The following is a 25114-nucleotide window of genomic DNA, read 5'->3' on the forward strand; positions in this document are numbered from 1 at the left end:
GGTTTATTTGGTTACACAGTTACAGTATTAAGGCCATAAAGTGTCCAAGTTAACACATCAGCAATTGGGGACCTTCACTGGAGATGGCCAATGGTGTCTGGAAAACCTCTTTTAGCTGGGAAAGCATGTGGCTGGCATCTGCTCCAAAGTTCTGGTTTCAAAATGGCTTTCTCCCAGGATGTTCCTCTCTAAGCTGCAGTTCCTCGAAAATGTCAATCTTAGCTGCACTTGGGATGTTTGTCCTCCCTCAGGTTCTCCTGAGCAAGAGTCTGATTTCAATGGCCATCTTCACACTGTCTCTTTTCTGCAGCTCCTGTGCTTTCTTCAAAGTGTCCCTGTTCCCTCCCCCCATTTCATTCCTTCCTTCCCAACCACAAATTCCCAGCAGCCAAGAATAAGTAATGGCATCTGTATAACAAAGCTGGAGATGTCTTCCCAGCAGAGAATTCCAGGTAACTTCTTCTTACAACCTTTGCAAGTGTGGCATGGTCCATCTGGGATATGTATTAAAATAAAATGCTGAGTCCATTTCTGACTTATTAAGTAAGAAATCTCCAAGGGTGGGTCCTGGAATCTGCTTAGATCAGATGCTCCCCCTGTCATGTGACATCCCGCTCACCCCAGCCCCAATACTAGCCAGGTACCTGAGAGGCTCCTAATTAGGAAATTCCTCATCTCCATCTTCCTCTGCCCCAGACCTTGCAAGCTCCTTCTAAAGAAAACATTACCAACCAAATGGCTGTAATTGCAAAGTCAGCACATTGCTTACCCTTCCATGTTCGACCCGTCTTAACATCCTCTACTACTTTGTCACTAGCCCACCCCAGCCCTTAAAAACTCCGCTGGCCTCTGCCCAGACGAAGTTGAGTTCTAGTTTCTCTTCTCTACTGCAGGAGGTCTTGAATAAAGTTATCTTCACCCATTTAACACTGTCTGGGGCAGTTTTTGTCTTTGATAAAACAGAGGTTCGCCTCAACTGTATCTGGGAGGTTTTATTTCTAAAATTAGCAAGAAGGGCTGGAGCCAAAATGACATTTTCGATTTGATAAAGTTTTTTGATGGGTCCACAGATACTCATTCCACCTTTCACTGGTCTATGTACTTGTGAGCTTGCTCTTTCCCTATCTCTCTCTTTTACACACACACACACACATACACACACACACACACACACACACAGATCACATTTAAAGGAAAAGAAAGAAAGAGAGGCTCTGGAGGTAGAAGGCCTTGCCCAGGTCATGCAATTGGAAGACCCAGGAAGAGTCTGGATTTCCATCCTGAATCTGTGTGCTTTCTCTTTCTAGGACTCAGAGCAGGGTTGGCAAACTTTTTCCACAAATAGAAAGAAAATATTTTAGGCTTGATGGGTCATTCAGTTTCTACCACAACTGCTCAGTGCTGCCATGATAGCGTGAAATCAGTCACAGGCAATACTTAAATGTGTGTCACCACATGCCAAGAAAACTTTATTTCTGGACACTGAAATTTAAATTTCATACAATTTTCGTGGGTCATGAAATATTATTCCCCTTTAGATATTTTATCAACCATTTGAAAATTCAAAGTGCTATTCTTTGCTCACAGGCTGTACAAAATCAGGCAGCGGGGTGAATTTGGCCCACGGGTCACGGTTTGCCATACCCTGATTTGGGGGATTTAAAGAACAATTCTTATATAAATAATCTCAACTGTTGCCATACTAGCACAATTTTCAATTCAGATAGTATTGTCACAATAACTACCCTATAATGTGCTTTTAAAAAAATCATTTCCTATCATAAAAGTACTCAAAGTATAGTCAAAAGAATGAAATATCCTTCTCCTCCCACCCACATTTTATTACTGTATTTTCTTTTAACAAATTAATGGGTCTTCACTCCACAATTAAGCCGGAAAATTGAGAACTTGAGATATAAACCTATTTCAAACCTCACAGAATTTCATGGTACACATTCTGGAAACTCAAGTTCCACTTTTCTTTCAAAACCAGGTGCTTGATATATGACATTTTACCTTTCTGTAGATGCCAAAAATGGTTCCAATAGACACAAGGCAATCGATGTTGGAAGAACCATCAAGGGGATCAAAACAGACCACATATTTACCCTGCAGCAAAGAGAAAAGAAATACAGTTGTACTTTAAAAATAAACACACTGTAATCAGATACAGAATATATACTCAGTAGTAAAAATGGGAATCTAGGGAAAAGTTCAAGAAATGTAGGTCTTATTCATTTATGCTCTGTCATGAAAAATATGAGGTGTCACACATAGATAAACAAAAACTTATATCAAAAAATCTTAAGGCAGAGAAAATACAACTTAGAAGAGGAGATGGTGAAATACAGATAAATAAATCATAATTTTCTACCTAGTTGATATTGTTATATCATAATTTTGTTTGAGTTTCCTGGCAGCCAAAGGAAAAAGAGAAACACGGTTCCTTATTTCTCTTTATTTATAAGAGAAAAACATAACGATTTCTTGGGTGAAGCAAAGACTTTCCTGGTACTGAAATCTACAAGAAACTTCTTTATATGTAAGTCTTATGGCTGACACTTGAAGTTGCACTGGACAGTATTCTCAGCAATATCCCTATTGCAATTCCCCAACAGAAGCAATCCTCTGTTGTAGTGAGAGTTCCAAGGATTCATTCTTTGAATGGGGTTTTCAGTGTGTGCTGGAGCTGGCTGGGGTGCGCCCGCACAGGCTGTCAATGGTGCACGTCTATTCCCAGCTCTGTTTTCAGTGATGTTGTTAGCTTGAAATCAGCTACAGGGAGAATTTACACAAGAGGAATCAGCTCATGCTAATTGATTGTTTGGTTGGCTTTTTGTTTGTTTGTTTGTCTTGAAAGCTAGTTTATCAGAACACCACTAGGGATTTTCCATCTCCAAGTTAACCACTTTAAGATGTGGTTTTAAAATGTTTTGTACCACATTAAGATGTTTCCCTGACCTCTTGCTCTTAAGACATCACCCTCGTGACTAATGTAGGAGAAGCTGTAATCTGAAAAATGAGACCATGCCTGTGCCAGTTTGAATGTATTATGTCCCCCCAAACGCCATTATCTTTGATGTAATCTTGTGTGGGCAGACTTATCAGTGTTAATTCTTTGAGTGTTTCCATGGAGACGTGCCCACTCAACTGTGGGTGATGACTCTGGATAATTTCCATGGAGGTGTTGGCCCGCCCATTCAGGGTGGGTCTGAATTAAGTTACTGGAGCACTATAGAAGATCAGACAGAAGGAGCGAGCTTACTACAGCCAAGAAGGACACTTGGAAGAAAGCACAGGAGCTGCAGATGAGAGACACTTTGAAGATGGCCATTGAAAGCAGACTCTTGCTCCAGAGAAGCTAAGAGAGGACAAATACCCCAAGTACAACTGAGACTGACATTTTTGAAGAACTGCAGCCTAGAGAGGAATGTCCTGGGAGAAAGCCATTTTGAGGCCAGAACTTTAGAGCAGGCACCAGCCATGTGCCTTTCCAGCTAACAGAGGTTTTCCGGACACCACTGGCCATCCTCCTATGAAGGTACCCAGTTGCTGATGTGTTACCTTGGACACTTTATGGCCTTAAGACTGTAACTGTGTAACCAAATAAACCCCCTTTTGTAAAAGCCAATCCATCTCTGGTGTTTTGCATTCTGGCAGCATTAGCAAACTAGAACAATGCCTATTAAAAAAAGGCACAATGAAGTCAGGGAAGCTTGGGGCTACTGGTAGAGAATATGAAACAAGGAGTTCAATCCACATGCCTAAAATTGCCAAATACCTTAAAAGTCCAGCAGAGAAAAACATGAGCTTTGAGTCTGAAATGTATTTTAGGAATAACATAAAACAAATTAACCAAACATGACTCCCATCTTCTTAATAATGTCAAGACTGGATATCAGGCAAGAAGCAATTAGACCAACAGGGCTTCCAATGGGTTCCAGTGATGGAAATTGTGAGCAGTTTCGGTTGGCATGAGGGTCAGGTGTGAACATTGGGAGTTTGGAGGATGGAGATTAAGCAAAGCAGAAAACAGAAACCAGGCTTTGAAGAGCTTTAAACTCAAGAATAAAGAGGATTAGAGATGAGTCCATGGGAGGGATGCCAGCGGTAGGAGCTAGTGCTGGTGGTACTGGAGAGGAGAGGACAGCTTTGAGATTTGGGTGTGAAGTGGAATCTGTGAAATAATGACTGACGTGGTTCAGGAGGGATCTAAGGTGACTCGTAGGAATCCAGCATGGTGAACAAATGGTGTCATTTATGAAGCTAGGAAGGAAAACGGTTACATTCAAACCCTTGAGAGTGGAAGTACAGACCCACCCTTTTATCAGGCTCTATGATTATGGCCTGTTTATCTTCCTCCGACACGAGAACACAGGTGGCAAAGGATGACTTTAACATGTTGACAACCAGATCGTTGGAGAGGACATCCAGCTTCTTCACTTGGTCACCAGTCACGTTGGTTGAGCCAGCGATTCCATACCTAAAGGGGGGAAACCACAAAAGTATCAGTCCTGGTCCCTAGAACTTGCAGATGAATCCGTAAACCCACTGAAAGTGAGCATTGAGTAGGACTTAGAAGAATGGAAAGAAGACACATTATTTGGGAGGAAAAGAAACAAACAAGCAAGAAGGATGGATGTCCCACTGGAGAGAAGGAAACAGGCCCTTCACCTTTGGTCCAATCCTTATTGTGGTACCCAGCACACCCTTTTGGTGAAATCAGTGTTTCTTAACTTTTTATTGTTCATCATGGCCCCCTATAGAGTTTTTTAGACATTTTTTCCCTAATCTCACTCCCCCATGAAATTTTAAAAGCAAAGATATGTATCTGTTATGTACTGTATATGTATATCTATGTTTATACATAAAAAAATTAAGATTCTTTTTTTGCCCCCTGTGCCGGTTTGAATGTATTATGCCCCCAAAATGCCATTATCTTTGATACAATCTTGTGTGGGCAGATGTATCAGTGTTGATTAGCTTGTAATTCTTTGAGTGTTTCTGTGGAGATGTGCCCCACCCAACTGTGGGCGATGACTCTGGTTGGATAATTTCCATGGAAGTGTTACCCCACCCATTTAGGGTGGGTCTAAATTAAATCAGTGGAGCCATCTAAATGAGCCGACAAACAGAAGGAACTCAGTACAGCTGTGAGTGACATTTTGAAGAGGAGCCACAGCCAAGAGGGACAATTTGAAGAATGCACAGAAGCTGAGAGAGGAACTGCATGTGAGGGACAGTTGAAGATGGCCGTTGAAAGCAGACTTTTGCTCCAGAGAAGCTAAGAGAGGATAAATGCCCCAAGAGCAACTAAGAGTGACATTTTTGAGGAACTGCAGCCTAGAGAGGAACGTCCTGGGAGAAAGTCATCTTGAAACCAGAACTTGGAGCAGACACCAGTCACGTGCCTTCCCAGCTAACAGAGGTTTTCTGGACACCACTGGCCATCCTCCAGTGAAGGTACCCGATTGCTGATGTGTTCCCTTGGACACTTTATGGCCTGAAGAATGTAACTGTGTAACCAAATAAACCCCCTTTTATAAAAGCCCATCCGTCTCCGGTGTTTTGCATTTTGGCAGCATTAGCAAACTAGAACATCCCCCCCCCCTCCCCCAAACTGATTTCTGCTCCTGAATTCATGGGTTAAATGAATCAATTAAGAGACACAGCAAGCAAGGAAACCTTCTGGGTTGGAGTCAGCCTACATACACGAGTTAAGGGGTCTATGGTTCTATAGTGAAAAAATCCTGCCTTGCTTGGTCCTACCACCTCCTTTCCTTAGAGGGGGAAACACAGATTCACACACACACGGACTTATCCCAAGCACAGAGGCAGGCAGAGGTGAGCACCCTGCTCTGACTTCCAGGCTCGGGCTCTCTTGGAGACATCGCCCTGCCCCTGGCAGGATTCCAGGGGATGGAGGGAGTGGGCAATCTGGAGTTTTCACTTTATTTTCAAGGTAACTTTCCAGAATCCAACTGGCTTGACCTAAACGCTGCCTAGTTTGATAGAATTCTACAAAGAGACAGGTCATCACAGCCTGCGCTTGGATGTGGACACAGAAAGGAGGGGAAATGTTTGAGAGGACGGATGCACGGAACCAGATAAGAGAGCCCATGTGGGAAGGGAATGAGAAGGAGCATCTGAAGACACTGCCAAGCAGCTGAAAGTGGGTGATAAGGGTAGGATTGTACCCTGGGCCAAGATTACTACGGGTTTTGGTTTGGGAACTCATTGTCATGGTATCCAATGCTTGAATTTCTAAAAATGGCATTTTATCTAAACATAAATTGCTTGTCTCTGGCTGGGCAAAGCTGAGCCAACACCAGAAATCTTCCAAACCCAAATGCCTCGTCTAGCCTGGCTCTCCATGGGGTAACTCTGGTCGTCTCATCAAGCCCACTACTTCAGTGTAGACCAATCTGGGCATCACTGCCTTTGGAATGGAAAGGAAAACAGCTTTTCGTCCTTCTAGCCCTCTTCTCTGCTTCTTTCTTTGTACCTTGTCACTTCTATTTCATGAGTAAAAGCCCAAGGGCTGTCAGAGTTGCAGCAATAGCCCACATCTCTGGACTTTTAGTTCTCTTCCCAGTTCATCTCTTCTGACCTCAATTGTGAGGCCACTGCTGGTGGAGTAGGCAGCTAAATTCTTTGGCGGAACTAGATGGGCTTGGCAGGGCCCACCAGCTCACTTATATATCCCTCATGGACACTAATGTAGGTACCTTCCTCGCCTGAGATTTCCACCATTGAAGTCATAATTGATCAAGAAAGGAGAACAGTGTTACTGGAAAAGATCATGGACTTTTAGACAGAGACTCAGTTCAGATTTCAGTTCCGAACATCCCTTACCTGCTTGGAGCCTCTCTCTTTGCCTGTTCCCAGTGAGGCTAATAGTACCTGCCTCCTGGGATTGCTTAGCACCTAACAGGTGAGGTAAAAAAGTTACTTCCCTTCTTTCATCTACAAGGGCAGCATTCCTCAAGGATTTCCATATGCTGCAGGTGAAGGAAGGGAGGGTCTCCGCAATCACCCTGGCTTGATCTACCATCAAATGAGCATGGGTCATTTATGTTTTCTTCCATGAGGGTAAGAGCCATGGAGATGTTTTCCCCATTGGGTCCCCAGCTTCCAGCACATGGAGACCCTCAATAAATCCTTGCTGAATGAATGAATGAAAGGCATACACTGAGAAGAACAGAAACCTGACCTTGACGGATTGAGTCTCAGAGTGATCATTTCTAAGGTACTTCCAGACCTCGGTGTGTGAAGGAAGAAATTGACGCAGGTGACCCATGGGGCAGGCCTGTGTGGGGAGCTCCAGGGAAGCCTAGGGCACTGGGGCAGAGGGACTGAGGGATCGCCTCAGGAATGCAGGAAGCACTTAAGGCTGGTAAAAAAAGGCCAATTTTCTGCTTCAGCCCACTTTCCACCTGCTCAGGAATCTCCCTCAGTGAGAAGGGTGCATATCAGAAGCCTTGTTAGAGGTCTGTTTGAGTTTTCACTTATTCCACTAGTATTTATCGGGCACCTGTTGTGCACTGGGACTTGTTCCAGGTGCTGGGGTTTCAGTGCTATGCAAGCTGGATGAGATCCCTGCCCCTAGGGAGTTTATAATCCAAGGCAGAGAGAGAAACAACAAACACGCAAATGAATAAGGTCATGTCAGATAGGGTCAGGTGCTCTGAGAACACAAATCAAGGTGACAAAGTGACAGCAGAATGAGTGGTTAATTTAGATGGTCAAGGAAGGCCACACTACAGAGAGGGCATTTAGGCTGATTGATATTTTGAATGTTTTTCATTAAAAAGGGAGCATATGAAAAAGCTCTTAAGAAATCCAAGTAAGTTAGCCAGTAATGACTCCAAAGAAGAGCTCCATGTTAATAATTTATCCAAAGAAAACATTAAGTTTGCTTTTCATATATTTGCAAATGGGAGGGGGTATACTGCGTGCACATTTATATGAGCAACTTTTAAAAACTTGGGGTCTTTTCCCCATGAGGTCTGGATCCAGGGAGCATCTAAATACAAGGACAAGGGGCCTGGGAAGGCTCAGCCGGCCCAAGGCCAGCTCTGGTTTGTGGTACTCCAGGGCCAGCCCAGCCAGCCAAGGAGAGACAAGAGGCCCTGTGACTATGTCCCTCCCACCCCCATCCACAGTCACCCACTATTTAGTGAGACTGAATCAAAGTAAGAGCATTCCTGTTGCACAGGATCGTAATTTCTGAGCTTGCAGACTCAGCAGCTGGCCAAATTGAAGAGAGAAGCAACTCCTCTACCCCCAGATTAAGTCCTAGGCTGCAAGAGGATACAACAGCTGGTGGTTGTTATGGGTTGAATTGAGCCCCTTACTCACCCCGTATGGTAGCTTGAAGCTACATACCCCAGAAAAGCAGATCCTTAAGCTTAATCCATTCCTGTGGGTGTGAATCCACTGTAAGTAGTAAGTTTTGACATGGCGGCTTCAGTTAAATTGTGGCCCATCTCAATCAAGATGGGTCTTAAACCTACTACTGGAGTCCTTCACAAGCAGAATGAAATTCAGACAGATGCAGAGAAAGCCATGGGAAGCAAGAGCTGAAGGTCAGTGGAACCTGGAAGAGAACAGGGAGACCAGGAGAGGCCGCCATGTGCATTGCCATGTGACAGAGGAGCCCAGGACCAAGGATCACCAGCAGCCAGCACCAAAACGGCCATCTTTGGGAAGAAAGCCTCACCTTGATGACAACTTGATTTGAACTTTACCTAGCCTCAAAACCATGAATCATACATTCTCGTTGTTTAAGCCAATCCCTTGACAGCCAGAAAACTAAAACATTTCCCTCCCCCACTCCCACCCCCCAAGAAGACATATTCAAGTCCTAATCCCCAGACCCATGAATGTGGCCTTCTTTGGAAATAGGGTCATTGAAGATGTGATTAGTTAAGATGAAGCCAAACTGTTTAGGGTGGGCCCTGATCCATTATAGCTGGTGTCTTTACGACAAAAGGAAATTTGGACACATAGACAGACAGACACCACAGAGAACACCATGTAAAGATGGAGGAGGTAGAGACTGGAGTGATGCATCTAGAGGCAAGGAACACCAAGGATTGCCAGCAAACACCAGAAGCCAGGAAGGGGCAAGGAAGGATTCTCCCAACAGACTGCAGAGGAAGCATGACCTGCTGACACCTTGGTCTTTACATCTCACCTCCAGAACTCTGAAAGAATACATTTCTGTTGTTTTAAGGCATCAGTTTGTGGTACTTTGTGATGGCAACCACAGGAAACCAAGACAGTTTCCAGCCATGTTTCTTCATTGCCACTCCAGGACTCTAAAGAGGCACCTATTCTTGGGTCACAGAATGGCCAATGCACAGAGAAGTAGAGGGTCCCAGAGGGCCACATCCTGGCCGTGATGGAAGCCGTGTAGGGCAAGTGACCAGCTGCAGGGATGGGCACTACAGGGGACACTCACCACACACTGTGCTGAAATGGTTGTTTCATTGCCAAATCACCGCAGATACCTAATCACTTCTCTGGCTCAACCTCCCTCTGGGGTTTCCATTACTATACAGTTGGGCAATGAGTGATGTGCTCAGCTCGTTCTCACCCTTCTCTTCCTCCTCGTCTCACTATCCCATTAAGGGTCCCTTCCATCTTCCAGCAGAAAGAATCGTTCTCCAACTATCCTCCAGGGTTTGTCTGTTTTTTAAATTTTATTGTGGTAACACACATATAACATAAAATTTGCCATTTTAACCATATTTAGAGGTAGATTCAGTGGCATTAATTACATTCCCAATTTCTTGCTACCATCACCACCATCCGTTACCAAAACTTTTCCAACACCCCAAACAGAAACTCTGTACCCATTAAGCCTTAACTCCCCATTCCCCCTCCCCATAGCCCCTGGTAACTTCTAATCAACATTGTCTCTATGAATTTGTTTATTCTATATATTTAATATAAGTGGAATCATACAATATTTGTCCTTTTGTGTCCGGCTTATTTCACTTAGCATGTTTTTAAGGTTCATCCATGTTGTAGAACATATAAGAATTTCACTTCTTTTTATGGCTGCATAATATTTCATCATATTCCACATTTTGTTCATCTACTCATCGGTCGATGGACACTTAGGTTGTTTCCACCTTTTGGCTGTTGTGAATAATGCTGCTATGAACTTTGGTGTACCTCTAGTTATTTTTGAAGTATTAAAAAACATGGAGATAGATTATTTTGGGCCTCTCAAACTCAAAATTGATGTATTTCCATAACTCTTATAAGCCATATGTGCTGGTTTGAAACTGTTATGGACCCCAGAAGAGCCATGATCTTTTAATCCAATTTTGTTGGGTGGAACCTTTTGATTGAGTGTTTCCAAGGAGATGTGACTCATCCAACTGTGGGTAACACCTTTGATTAAATTATTTTCATGAAGGTGTGGACTCCACCCATTCAGGTGGGTCTTGATTAGTTCACTGGAGTACTTAAAAGAGCTCAAGAGCCAACACAGACGCTGATGTTTGGAGATGCTTGGAGATGCACAGAAGGACGTTTGGAGATGCTAAGTCAAGAGATGAAGCCCAGGGTTTGCCCCGAAGAAGCTAAGAGAGGACTTCCAGATGCTTAGAGAGAAATGTCCCAGGAAAACCTAGCAGAGAGCTGAGAGAAGCTAGGCGAGACAGAAGCTGGGAGACATTTTGGAGAAAGCCATTTTGAAACATAACCCAGGAGCAAAGGATCAATAGGCGCCAGCCACGTGCCTTCCCAGCTGACAGAGGTGTTCTGGATGCCACTGGCCTTCCTTCAGTGAAGGTACCCTCTTGGTGATACCTTAGTTTGGACACTTCCATGGCCTTAGAACTGTAAATTTGAAACCTAATAAATCCTCTTTACAAAAGCCAATCCATTTTTCTGGTATTTTGCATAAAAGCAGCTTCAGCAAACTGGAACACCATCCTTGAAAGAGAGATTCTCCTGATGAGTATTAAGGTATAAAGGGAACCTTCAACGAGGCACAGAAAAGTGACTTTAAGATAAAAACAGAGTTTGGGAGAATGAATTCTCAATCTGTCAGCCAACGATACTGTCATGTTGATAGTAATAATATCCAGGTTTATGTAATAATCTCACTGGGTGTTCTTTGAGTCACATCTGGCACATTACAGCTGTACCCCACATCTCTCACGCCTTCCTGCATTATCCTGAGGCAGGTATGCAAGGCCACGATGAGGAGGCAGGGCCCAGCAAATGCTCAGTCAAGCTTCTCACAACATGCCTCAGGAGAGGCCCGAAAAAAGGTGGTGAGAAGTCTCTGAGGTAACGTTTCCACAGGTCAACAATGAAAAGCCAGAAGCCGGCAAGGTTTTTGTGACTTGGGCAGAAGGGAAAAAAAAAACCCTCAGAAATATTCCCCAGGTACTAATTAGCTGAAGAGCACTTGGGGTTTATTTTCTTTGTAAGTTTTCTGAAAACCCCTTAGAAACAGTACATTTCTGAATTTTGACCAGTCATTGTTCTTCAAAGGCCCTGAAGGATAGATCAACGAGAGCCTCCAGTATGTATTCTGATGTCCACGTGGATGCGGCAGTGCTGTGCTAGTTTGGATATATTATGTCCTGCCCAAAGCCATATTCTTTAATGCAATCTTGCCGGGGCAGACACATTAGTGTTGATTTGGTTGGAATCTTTGGATTAGGTTGTTTCCATGGAGATGTGACCCACCCAACTGTGGGTAAAACCTTTGATTAGATAATTTCCATGGAGGTATGGCCCTGCCCATTTATTAGCATGGGTCTTGATTAGTTTACCTGAGCCCTATAAGAGGTCAGACAGAAAGAGCTCAGTGCTGCAGCCGAGAGACATTGTGGAGACGGCCGTTGAAAGCAGAATTTTGCTGACGCTTTGGAGATACTAGCCCAGAGTCTGTCCTGAGAAGTTAAGCCTAGAGATATTTTGGAGAATGCCATTTTGAAACACAACCTGGGAGCAAGCAGATGCCAGCCACGTGGCTTCCCAGCTAACAGAGGTTTTCCAGATGCCAATGTCCTTTCTCCAGTGAAGATATACTCATGTTTAGGCCTTGGTTTGGACACTTTTATGGCTGTAGAACTGTAAGTTTGTAACTTAATAAATCCCCTTTATAAAAGCCAATCCATTTCTGGTATTTTGCATAATAGCAGTTTTAGCAAACTAGAACAACTGCCCACAGAATCAACAGCAGATATGGCCTTAGCTCCTGACAAGACGGCCAATGCCTTGGCTTGATCTGTTGAACCAGGGCTGGGAATCTTTTGCTCAGGAAACGAATCAACTGTTCTCCATAAACTGAAGTTCTAGCTAGACTTCAGGAGAGCCCAACAGGAGCCAGAAGCCCTGTCTTGGTTTGGAAAGTGCTTTGGTGTCATGAATAAGAGAGGATGGGCACCAACCAGCCCTCAACAGGGCTTGAGCAAACCCTCCTCATGTCACTTGCCTCCCTTTTAGATTAACTCCCAATTTGCTGCTCCTGGGGGTCAGAATAAGGCAGCTAATGAGATTAAAGGGATGGGGGAAACCATTGTACAAGCCTGGCAAAAAAAACCTTCTCTCCTGATGCATGCAACAATGTGGATGAACCTTGAGGACATTATGTTGAGTGAAATAAGCCAGACACAGAAGGGCAAATACTGTATGGTCTCACTAATATGAATTAATCATAATGAGCAAACTCTGGGAGTTAAAATCTATAGTATCGGTAACCAGGAGATAGAAAGAGGGTAGAGAGAATGAATGGGCAGATGATGCTTAATCTGTAAAGAATGTTTAATAAGGTTGGTTGTAAATGTTCAGAAATGAATAGTATAATACTATGTGATGGTAGCACAATACTGTGAGTGTAACTAACAGTGCTGAGTGTGAGTATAGTTGAAAGGGGAAGTCTAGGGTCATGTAGAAGGAAAGCTAGAGGATAAAACATGGGACTGTAAAACATAGCGAAACCTATAGTGGATGATGACTGTGGTGAATTGTACAAATATCAGAAAGTTCTTACATGAATTAGATACATCACTATTATACGGTGTTAATAATAGGATGATATATGGCGAAAAAAACAATTAATGCAAACTAAGGACTGTAGTTAACAGTGACATTGTAATATTCTTTCATCAGTTGTAACAAAGGCACTAAACCAAAGCTAAGCATCAATAATGGGGGAAAGGGGGTATAAGGGGTATGGGATTTTTTTCTTTCCTGGAGAAATAAGAATGTTCTTATGTTGATTGTGGTAGTGAATGTGTAACTACGTGATTATACCAAGAGCCATTAATTGCGCACTTTGGATGGATTGTATGGTGTGTGAATAAAACTTAAAAAAAAAAGACTCAATAAATACTTGTATGGTCATAAAGGGAAAAAAAAGCCTTCTCCTGGAGCCAGGGTACTTTACAATGAATGGTGAGAAACAGGTTGAAACCTTGAAGAAATGGGTTGACCTGAGCAAGCTGTAAACCTCTAAGCTTAGCTCCCTCTCCCCAGTGGCAGTTTGGTGCTGACAACACAGGGGCAGAGCATCTAGATTTAGATTAGATTAGACTTGGCCTGACAAGGAAATTTTTCTTAATTGGAAGTTATTATAGAGGAGAAAGGCAACTTCATGAGCTTTTCTCCACTTTTTCTCTTTGGGGCCTCAAAGGAGAAATGTCAGAGCATAAGGGATAGAAAGAGGAAACAGTGTGAGGCTTCCTCTGATAAGCAATAGATGGAAAGACAGACGGAAAGACCTGCTGAGATGGGAGTAGCTAATATGGGCAACCTGCAAGTAGCTGATATGGGCTGCCTGCAAGTGCAGGAACCCCAAAACCCCAAATCAGGGCATGATGTCAAATAAATTTCATGCCACTTTAAAAAGTATGTATGGGTTACAGTTGGCTTTTAAAAAGTTGGCATTTCTAGGACATGCTTTTAAATTGTACTATTCCAGAAAATCCAGGATCTTTGGTTGCCATATATCCAAGTTAAAGTTAAAATTTTCTTGAAAAGAGAAAAGAGAGAAATGATGGTGAGATACTGTGATGGTTGGGTTCTTGTGTCAACTTGGCCAGGTGATGGTGCCCAGGTGTCTGGTCAAGCAAGCACTGGCCTAACTGTTACTGCAAGGACATTTTTGGCTGGTTAATAAACTGGAAGCCTGGTTTATTAAATCATCAGTCTATTGATTGCATTTGTGGCTGATTACACCTACAATCAACAAAGTAAGTATCTTTCGCAATGAGATAATCCAATCAATCAGTTGGATGTACCCCAACCAACTGAAGAGTTTTAAGGGAGAAGAGAAAGGAACTTCACTTCTTCTTCAGTCAGCCAGCCTCTCCTGGGGAACTCATTGAAGACTGTCATCAGAGTTGCCAGCTTGCGGCCTGCCCTACGGAATCTGGTCTCATGCATCCCCACAGTTATGTGAAATACTTTTATAAAATCTTGGTTGGTTCTGTTTCCCTAATACAGACACTAATGTCACAGAAATTTATATTTTTGAAATCACATTCTAGATTGTATCTTGATTTAAGTTTGTAAAAAAATAAAATAATTAGATATAACATGTTAAGTAATTTTAATAAATGGTTGGTTTTTTTTCCCCCATAGAATAAGCAGAGCTGATTATAATGGGTTCTTTTTTTGATCCTGATATAGATATCGCCAGTTAATGGGCACTTCTGCTGACCTGGGGCAGCTTCTGGAAATAAAACCAAAGCGTTAGAGGAATTAATCCACCTCTCAATCTTGACCTAGGAAATGCAAACCTGTTAACTAACTTGGCTGCTTCCACAGGGCTGCGGAGGGATAATGACTCAGGGAACAGAACCTGAAGCAGAAAGCCCCTCAGGCTCCAGGAAGGCCTCCAGGAGGCCAGAAGCAGAGGTGAAGCTTTCAGGCATCGATGTCATGTGACTCAAAGGCTCTCTTCTCCCGACTCCCAGCCAGAGAAGGACCAGGAGAGCCCACAGCGGCATTTTCCTCATGATCTTGTTAGGGATGGCCCACCCTTTTCCAGGAGCCACTGGGAGGGAGGGAGCAGCTTTGGCCAACAGCCCTGGAAATGCCACCTGTGCCATTTGTATGTATTATGTCTCCCAAAACGCCATGTTCTTTGATGCAATCTTGTGGGGGCAGATATATTAGTATGGATTAGATTGGAATTCTTTGACTGAGTGTTTCCATGGGGATGTGACTCAATCAACTGTGAGTGAAATGTTTGATTGGATAATTTCCATGGAGGTGTTATCCTGCACATTCAAGATAGGTGTCAATTGGATCACCGGAATCATATAAAGGAATTCACAGACAGAAGGACCTGAGAGCAACTAAGAGTGACGTTTTAAGAGGAGCTGCAGCTAAGAGAGGACAAAACACTCAAGAGCAACATTTTGGAGAACACCATTTTGAAACACAACCTGGGAGCAAGCGGATGCCAGCCACATGCCTTCCCAGCTAACAGAGGTTTTCCATACACCACTGTCCATCCTTCAGTGAAGGTACCCTATTGTTGATGCCTTACCTTGGACACTTTATGGCCTTCAGACTGTAACTTTGTAACCAAATAAACCCCTTTTATAAAAGCCAATCCATTTCTGGTATTTTGCTTAACAGCAGAATTAGCAAACTAGAACACCACCTAAAACCTGGATATCAGAGGAGTTTGCCCACAGACTTTGCACAAGAATGCCAGGTGCAGAAAGAGCTCTGGGTTCTGGCACCTCACCCATTGGGCCAGCCTGGAGATGAAAACTCCCATACACACTTCGACTTGAGGACTGACGTACATGCTTACAGGCCGCCCAACTTTTTCTGGTGACGTTTGAAGCTAAGGCCCAGGGTGCTAGCTAAAGGTGACATAAACTCTTGAGAGAACTGAAATTATTGAGCACCCAGGGGTCATCTGGATGTGTTTCTGGAGGAACAAAGACTTGTCAGTTCTTGAGCTGGAAGAAAGAATGACATTTTGCTTACCATATATCCTCAGTACCTGGAACAAGGCCCACATATAGTAAGTGCTCAATAAACACTTCTTGAGGGAATGAATGAATTTAGAGAGCAATAAAGGAATTCAAATTCTTAAGATTGTAAACTGTTGACTCCCTGGAATTGGTATTGGCCCCTTCATAATCTCCACCATCTAAGACCCATCTCAACACACCCCCTGGATAAAACAATGTGTTTGCTATGCAGACTTAGTGTCAAGACAAGAGGGATAGCTGTCCCTCCAGCCAGATAACCAGGAGACCAGGGTATCATGGTCAAGGCCACAGGCTCGGATTCAAGACCCCTGGTGCTCAAATCCTAGCTCTGCCACATGCTAAGTAGACCTGAGCATGTCACTTAGCATCTCTGACCTTAGGTTCTTCATCTGTAAAATGGGAATATAATACAGCACTTCAAAGTTACAAAGAGGAGGAGAAATGAGTTGATACAGGTCAAGGGCTTAGAATAGTGCCTGGCAAATAGAAAAGTGCTCAAGAAATGTCAGTTATTGTTCCATCTTCCCTGGGCATAAATACAACCATGTTAGGAAGTAAGGTAGGGTCCTGGTAAGAAAAAGCACCGGAAAAGACCTGGGTTCAAATCCCACCTTTCCCTCTTAGCAACCACATGACTTCCATCAAGTCGCCTGACTTCCCAGATTGATTGTTTCTAGCCAGGTCTTGTAGGAGGCCCGTGATACACCTGGCGTACCCAGTCTCACCCCTAAATGACAGCCCCACGGGTATCTAAATAAGTGTTGACTGACAGTGGTGGCACAGGGGGGAGAAGAACTGCTAAACCAGTTTTGCTGGCAACTTCTGGGAAAACAGCCAAGGCAGAAGTGTTGTCGCAGGTCATCGGGAAAGAAAGAAAAAGTGCTCAAAGTTTACATTTGACTAAAATCTCACTGAAGATTTATCTGATTTGAGACGCAAATGACATTTCACTTCAAATTAGTTAAACTTGCAGCCCAAGTAAAGTGGGGGAAAACTACCTGTTAGGATCTTTCCTTTTTAAACCCCCAGAGACATAAAAATTCTCTTTCTAGAATTTGGGGAGCAAAAATTAATTTAAGAAGCTGTCCATAATATTTCTTCTTTTACTGTGAACCTCAATGAAATTTTGAAAAAGCTATAAACTCAGTTTAATTCACATGATAGGGAACTCATCAAAAGGATAAATTAACTTGGCAAGTGTTTTTAAATCCCTGAAAATGAAGATTAAATATTAGCATTGGTTTTCTAATTTGCCTGTGATTTCTGAAACCTACAATGGAATGGGTCATGTCACAGCCACAAAATCTGTGATACTTGACATAGTGATATAAAATGGTCAGGGGAAAGCTGTTTTTAACATTTCTGAAGCACAGAACTTGACATAAAGATTAGATTGGCTGCCACATTTAGGGAAGAACCTTCAAGTGACTTCTTTAATTGCTAACTGACTTTGGAGCCCATTTCCTCCTGATGTCTAGATAACAAAGCTGAAGTAGGCAAAAGAACCAAGTTGGAAAGTTCCTTTTCATGACACCTGACTAAAGAAAAAGGGAGGCAAGTTATTATACACTCCTTATGACTCAAATAGCACTGAAAAGTGGCCTCTCACTTGTTATTGATTGATAATTTCATAGTAAATGACCAACTATTCACCTAGCTCTGAATGTCCAAGGGTCAGTTCAGAAATACGTTGAAGAAGAGGCACCAACCACAGCTGCTTCCAAAGGTCACAAACCCCAGCCTTTGGTTGTGTTCACTGGGCTGAAAACGGGCAAATAGAATGGTGTGTGGCTGGTTGGGTTTATTTTATGGAAAGGAAGTTACAATTCACTCTTCATGGAGAAGAGAATTCAAGAAATATAAAATAAATCTGATAAAGTTTCTAAAATTCTCATGCTATCATAAACTACAAAATTTGAAGATAAACTTAAACGTATATTAGCTGCTCCTTAATTCTAAAATTAAAACTAAAGTTACTTCTTATTTTCTTCTGTCAGACTGCCAAGAGGATTCCATATCTAAATGCAACTTTTCTGAACACGATGTGAGCATAAGTGGGGGAAGTTTTCTAATCAACCGGTTGATGCAATATCATTTGAATATATAATGTTCTAATTTGAACTATTTCCCTGCTGATATGCATGTGGGATGCTATTATGGAATGAAAAGCAACATATTACCAAAAGAACTATCAGTTTGCCAAAAAAAAAAAAAAAAAAAAAGTCACCTTCAGCCTAGCAAAATAGTGATGGTGAGGATGTGGTACCTGTTTAATAAACACAATTCATCCTCACAGCTCTTTGAGGTTGAAAATACAGTTATCTCTATTTTACAAGTGGGGAAACTGAGGCTCAGAGATGCTATGCCAACTGCCCAAATCCTCATGGAAATCAAATGGCAGAGATGGGAACATGAGCTCAGATCCATCTCTCTCTGACACTTGTGCTCCTAAGCCCTGCAATGTCCTGTTCCTCTAAACCCAGTCCTGATTTTTTTCTCTTCTTCCTCTCACCTCTGGGCAAATATGTCTAAATCCAGGGGCCAAACCTTTAGTTCTTCATGCCCGAATTCCGGCTGGCATGACAAACTGCAGGACATCATCTCCAACTGGACAGCCTTCTAACACCTCAGGTTCAACTTTTCCAAAACATTGGCAACTTCTTCTTCCCTAGCCTCCCCAAACCTGCTCCTCCTTTTGAATTCTGTTTTTGTTTTCTGTTTTGTTTCGTTTTTTTAATGACCCTTCTCTCAACTGCTAGGACCAGCTCTTTGAGAACCTCCCTCACTGTCCCTCCCATCCCATCCATGCTTAGGCTTCTCCAAGGCCTCTCCTCCTCCTCTCTAACACAGCTGCTCTTTTTCAACTGTTTTTTCCCAAGTCTTATTTTTTGCTCTTCCAATTCTTTATACTTCCTGTCATATCTTCCCCAGATGAATCTCTAACCATGCCACTATCCTATTTCAAAACTTTTGCTCTCTCCCCTTTGCAAACCTCCCAAAATGTATAAATTATTCACCCTTGCCATCTGATGCTCCCCCAATACACCCACAATTTAACACCCCCAAATCCCTCATCACATGCACCCTATGCTTCAACCTGGATGAGCAACTCTTCCAGAAACAATCATTCCCGACTTACTACCTTTGCTCTTACAACTCCCAGCCTGAAATGCTTTCTAGCCATCAGGCCTTATGACCACCTTGTATTGTCCCTCTCAAATGCACCTCTCCATGCTCCACAATCCTTTGCACCTGCATAATATTTTGGACACTTCCGTGATAGAGTCTTTTTGGCACCTTAGATAGAGAATCTATCAGAATCTCTATTGTGTTTCCTAACTAATTTTGCATCTGATTTTTCCTACAGAGTAAGCTCTGCATCCTCATCTCTCAGTCTCTTCTAGAACTTTGTATGTTGTATTCAATAACATTTTATTGAATTGAATGGAACCACCAAATTCTTCAGACACATACAGAAACATGTAGAAAGGAAAGTCAACTCCACAACCCTAAAGCAAAAGCTTAAGCCACTGGAGAACCATTTTACCCCAAAGCAATGAAAAAAATGAAGAAGTGGGGGAACACTCCAGAATTTGACATATGAGTCATGAATTTGTTAGCTCGACTTATGGGCTCTAAGTGTTCTCAGGAAAGAACCAGAAGGCTGGCTGACCCTTGCCCTGGATCTGATATGTTCTTTCTGAAAAGTGGGCGGGAGAGCCCAGGGGCACATAGATAAGCCTTCCAGAGCGTGTTTGCCAAAAGGCAATGACTCTTTGGGAAACAGTTCTGAATTCACATCAAAAATGTAATTAATGGATGAGATTTAGAGTTTAGTGAGTATTCAGTAATTTCTAAAAAACAAAGGAAGAGATGTGTAGTGTGGCAAAAAGAGCCCTGAGTTGGGGTGTGGGAGACCTGGGTCATAGGCCAAGTCACCTCATCTTCCCTGGCCTTCAAGTGTCCTCGACTGCAAAAGGAGGGATTGGATTAGGTGACTTCTAAGACTCGTTCATCTAAAAATTCTAGCATTCCATGACCATCTTACCAGGAGCTCCAGAAGTGGCTACAATAGCAACTGTAGGCAAAAAGAGATGGAGGGAGAGGAAATCTGGCTCTATGCTTAAATTCCTGAAATTTCCTCGATGAGTTGTCATTGCAGAGCTTCCCAAACGTGTTCTTGTGAAGTGACTGCATATCTGCAGTCATCCTCTGCCCCCGGGTGCTTGTCCTTCTGGAATAAGTCTTCAGCACTAACAATCTATTGGCAGGCACCCTGGACTTTTCATCTGGGATAGCAAAGCCTGTGATGAATGTAATTCAGAGGCCTGACTTCAGATCTTGTTTCATTGCTGCCTGCCTGGTTACTATGTGTCATGTTGAGAGAAGCCAAATTCTTCCTTTCACAGGAATACTTAAATGTCCAGGGTTCAGGTCCCCCACCCCACCCCCACCCTCATGACTAGGTCTCAACGCCAGTTCCAAGGGTACAACACTGTTTGTAACAGGCAAAAACCAGTGAAAACCTAAATGCCCAAAGATAGGGAGACTTAGATAACTTTGCAATAGGTCCATGCAGTGGAATACTACACAACCATTAAAAAAGAGGAGGTAGATTTATACGTCCTGACACTGAAGGATGCTCATTATATTTTGTTTTTGAATGATAAAAGCAAACTGCAGAAAAGTATGTTATGTGTGATCCCATTTCGTTTGATTTCTACGTGTAGGCATATGTAAATTTATGTCCACGTACACATTTTCCTGATTATAAAGAAATATCTGGGAAAAATAACCAGTAAATTGTTAACAGTGGATAGCCCAGGGAATGGATACAGGGCAGATTTCACTTTTTCATTTGTGTTCTTTTGAATGGTTTGAATTTTTGTCAGTGAATTCAATTTCTTGATTAGTTTACAATTTTAAAAACACCCTGGTGTGCACAACTATCTACTATAAAAATACACATATTTCTTGCAGCTAAAATGAGCACCCTTTGTCTAGGACTCATTTCCATAGTCATCACACAATGAAGGCATTATCTGATCAGGGAAAACATACCTCTCTCCAAGTGTTCATAGTCCATAAAAACATTAAGCCGAAAAGAAAACACGGAGGCTACTTAGAAGGTGGGAATGATACACCTTAAAACAGATCTCGAGTTTCTGACACGCTTTGGGGTTGTGAAAGGTACCGACACATTAAAAAAATAATATAAGAAATGTGTGTGTTTTTTTTAAATCTCCCTGTTCTCAAAGCCATGAGGCCACCAACACATGAAAACGAAATGTGAAGAGAGATTTTAACTGAGCATGTTTCCTAAAGCAAAGAATCCTTAGATATATGTTATTAAGAAAGGTCAAAGGTGAGATTAGTAAGGGGGCCACACCTTTCTATTATACCTGTCCCAATTTCTCTCCTGGCCCACCCCTGCGTGACATCTGAAAATAAATACGTGATGATGTGCTCCTTTCTGAAGGGTTAGCTCCTCCAGCCCATACTCTGGGACCAGAAGCCAAACAGCCTTCCAGAAAAGCAATCCAGGTCACAGGAAGTATATGTGTGTATGTGTTGGGAGGAGGGGGAGAGGAACCGTTTTAAAAAACAGAGAAAATGCATTCCAAAGTAGCAGGGTTACACTTTTTCAGATCAGCTATGAGCACCATGCATCATTTTTAAAATAGTGCTCACAAAAGTGAGAAATGTTAGGAAGCAGTGTGCACAATCTGAAAACCCAGGGACCCTTCAGTTATAGCGAGGGCCAGTCTAATTATAAAGTACTTTTGCACACAGGGATAAATTGAAGGGTGTTTTTGTGTGACTTACAGAAAGCTTCGGTACCCTTTGAGTCCCCAGGCCCCCTAAGTCCTAGCTTCTCAGAGTGTGGCCTCATAGGCAACATCTGCACCACTGGGAAGTGTTAGAAATGCAGAATCTCAGGCCCCACCCCCGCCACATTTTAACAAGATCCCCAAGTGATTCCCGTGCATGCCAACAACTGAGGTGCGTGCATGGCCTAGCTCGTTTAAAACCATTTCATTTACACATAGCTTTTGGCCAAGGGCTGCATACTCCATTGCTGCAGACGGATAGAAGTTTTTAACCTCTCTGGGTCAGTTTTCTGTTTGTGGGACAACACAGCAACTGTCCCAGGCACGGCCAGCCCTCCAGAGCACTTTGCAGGAAAACAGTACTGCCCCTCACAGCTCTGGGCTTGCAGGCTCCCTCCCTACCTGCCTGGATTATCAACTTGCTGGTGCAGAGTCAAAGAGATACTGGGTTGGAGACCTGACTTGGGACTCCAATTCCAAAGGGAGTGAAGGAGGACCAAAAAGAGAACGGGAAGGAAGGCGCCCACTCCACACTTTCCTGAAGGGGGTGACCCCAGGCTAGGATGGGGTATGACGGGCAGGCCACGGTGCCATCCTGGCCAGCCAGTTTTACCTGGAGGAGGTGAGAGATGTTGCCAAGGCAGACTGCTCAGTCCAGGTAAGAGGGATGCAGGAGGCAGGCTTCTGGAGAGAGAGAGGGAGGGAGGAAGGGAGGGAGGGACTCTGAGATATCAAACAGAAGGCTGACAGCAAGTGGCCAGAGGGCCAGAGGTCGGAGATCCCCAGACAGACAGGACGCAGCCTCAGGCGGCCGGAGACCTCACTCACAGCTGCGCGATGCCCGCCTTGCGCACCGCGGAGGAGATGGCTTTGACCGCCGTGCAGAGCGAGTTGAGCAGCTGGGTCATCTCGCCCGTGCCGCGGGCCTTCCTGCCCTCCTCCATGACGAAGCGGGTCAGGGTGTTCACATTAGTGTCGAAGGGCGCCTGGTCCGTCATGCTGGGGCCGGGCTGCGGCGCGCTGGGCGGCAGGTGCGGGCGGCGGGAGCGCGGCAAGAAGACAGAGCGACGCGCGCGGCGGTTTCTGCACCGCTAGCAACGGAACTGGCCGAAGCCGGGGCCGCGCGTAGTGCGTCTAGGGGGAGCCTACGGGCGCCGGGTCCCCGCCCCTCTCCGCCCCTCTCCGCCCCCCGCGCTTCGGCCCTGCCAGCGCTCCCCGCCCCGCCCCCTGGGATTTCACCACAAGGTCCGGGTCTTGCAGCGCACTCGGCCCCGCGCCCGCCGCCACCGGGACTTCCTCCGCCGTCGCCCCGACACGCCCCCGTGCGGGCGGAGCACAGTCGTCTGCGTTTGTGGAGCGGCGCGCCGGGCCGCCCACGTTATCTCCTGCAGTCCCCGCCACAATCCTGCCTGAGGTACAGTCGTGATTTAATATATATATATATATATATATATATATAATATATATATATATAATATGTTTATATATATATAATATGTTTATATATAATAATAAATATCAATATTTAATATGATCTAATATTTCTAATAGCTATATTTTCTCTTTCCTCTCCTCTATCACTCTATCGCCTCCTTATCCTCCCTCTATCATTCCACTACCTACCTATCTTCTCATATTTATCATCTATATCCCTCTCTCTCCCTATCTTCTTCTTCTCTCTTCACCTTGCTCTCCTAATCGTTTTCTCTATCTCCCTCTCTCTCTCCAATCATATATATATATGTTTTCAAAATAGAAAACAGAAGTTCAGCAAGCTTACGTGTTACACAGCGGAGAGAAGCAGCCAGCCCCGCAGCCCGGGGCGGCCGGGAGTCCGCGGCCCACCCACCCCGTCCCGCGCATCGCTGGCGGCCGCTGCCCCCTGGGGGCCCTGCTGGTTCTGCCTTGATCTCGGAAGTGGAGTCCCCTGTCTCGATGCCCATGTGCGAATCCTTAATTCAGGCCTCTTCCTCTCGAAAGTCCTTTAATTTAAAAGCTGTCGGGAGGGATAAAGTGCTGACCCACGCTGCAACGTGGATGACGCTTGAAAACATTATGTTGAGTTTATGAAATAAGCCAGACACCAAAGGACAAATATTGTATGATTCCACTTAACATGAAATATCTAGAATAAGCAAACGCGTAGAGACCGAGTGGATTAGAGGTTACCAGGGGCTGGGGGGCGAGGAGAAGGGGGAGTTATTGCTTTATGTGTGCAGAGTTTCTGTCTGAGGTGATGAAATATTTTGGTAATGGATGGTGATGGCAGCCCAACATTGTGAATGTAATTCATGCTGCTGAATTATACACTTAAAATGGTTAAAATGGGAAATTTTGTTATATGTTACCACAGTAAAATAATTTTTTGGGGGGGGTACAAAAAAGGGGCTCTTCCTTTCTAGCACCTGCATTTTTAAAAAATTCAGTTTTATTGAGATACATTCACATACCATACAGTCCTCTATGGTATACAATCAGTTGTTCACAGTACCATCATATAGCTGTGCCTTCATCACCCCAATCAATTTTTGAACATTTTCTTTACGCCATAAAGAATAAAAAACAAAAGTAAAAAAGAACACCCAAATCATTCCCCCTATCCCATCCCAATCTTCATTTAGTTCCTGTCCCCATTTTTATACTCATCCATCCATACACTGGGTAAAGGGAGTGTGAATCACAAGGTTTTCACCATCACATTGTCACCCCTTGTAAGCTGCCTTGTTATACAATCATCTTCATGAGTCAAGGCCTCTGGGTTGGAGTTTGATAGTTTCAGGTATTTACTTCTAGCTATTTCAATTCACTAAAACCTAGAAAGGGATATCTATATAGTGCATAAGAATGCCCTCCAGAGTGACCTCTCAACTCCATTTGAAGTCTCATTGAAACTTTATTTTGTTTCATTCTGCATCCCCCTTTTGGCCAAGAAGATGTTCTCAGTCCCACGAGGCCGGGTCCAGGTTCATCCCCGGGAGTCATATCCTGTTGCCAGGGAGATTTACACCCCTGGGAGTCAGGTCCCACGTAGTGGGGAGGACAGCGAGTTCACCTGCCGAGTCTGACACCTGCATTTTTGCAGAGGATAAAACAAAACATTGGCAGAGACATGGAGGTGTCTCCTGGACACTACGGCTAGTTTGTGGTAACACTGGGGCCTGGAGGCTCCATAGCCCATCCCTGACTGCTTTGCAGCCAGAGAGGTGCGGCCTTAAGGCTGGCCATGCCCTGATTTTGTTCACGACATTTATTGAGCACCTACGATGTGCCGGTCACTGTCCTAAGCAACTG

The 25114-nt window shown here is 43.8% G+C and overlaps 1 protein-coding gene across 1 annotated transcript in view; it reads right to left on the reverse strand.

Annotated features, from left to right (window-relative positions):
- Positions 1 to 22946, reverse strand: part of FBP1 (fructose-bisphosphatase 1) — a 31155-nt gene extending 8209 nt beyond the window's left edge. Inside the window, exons 1-3 of the mRNA XM_037850918.1 lie at positions 22652 to 22946; positions 4321 to 4483; positions 2017 to 2109 (exon numbers count right to left, since the gene is read on the reverse strand). Coding sequence (XP_037706846.1) covers positions 2017 to 2109; positions 4321 to 4483; positions 22652 to 22821 — 426 coding nt within the window. The 5' untranslated portion in view covers positions 22822 to 22946. The remainder of the gene's footprint in view (positions 1 to 2016; positions 2110 to 4320; positions 4484 to 22651) is intronic.
- Positions 22947 to 25114: the final 2168 nt, after the last annotated feature.

This window comes from Choloepus didactylus, chromosome 10 (assembly GCF_015220235.1).
Source record: "Choloepus didactylus isolate mChoDid1 chromosome 10, mChoDid1.pri, whole genome shotgun sequence".
Classification (NCBI taxonomy): Eukaryota; Metazoa; Chordata; class Mammalia; order Pilosa; family Megalonychidae; genus Choloepus; species Choloepus didactylus.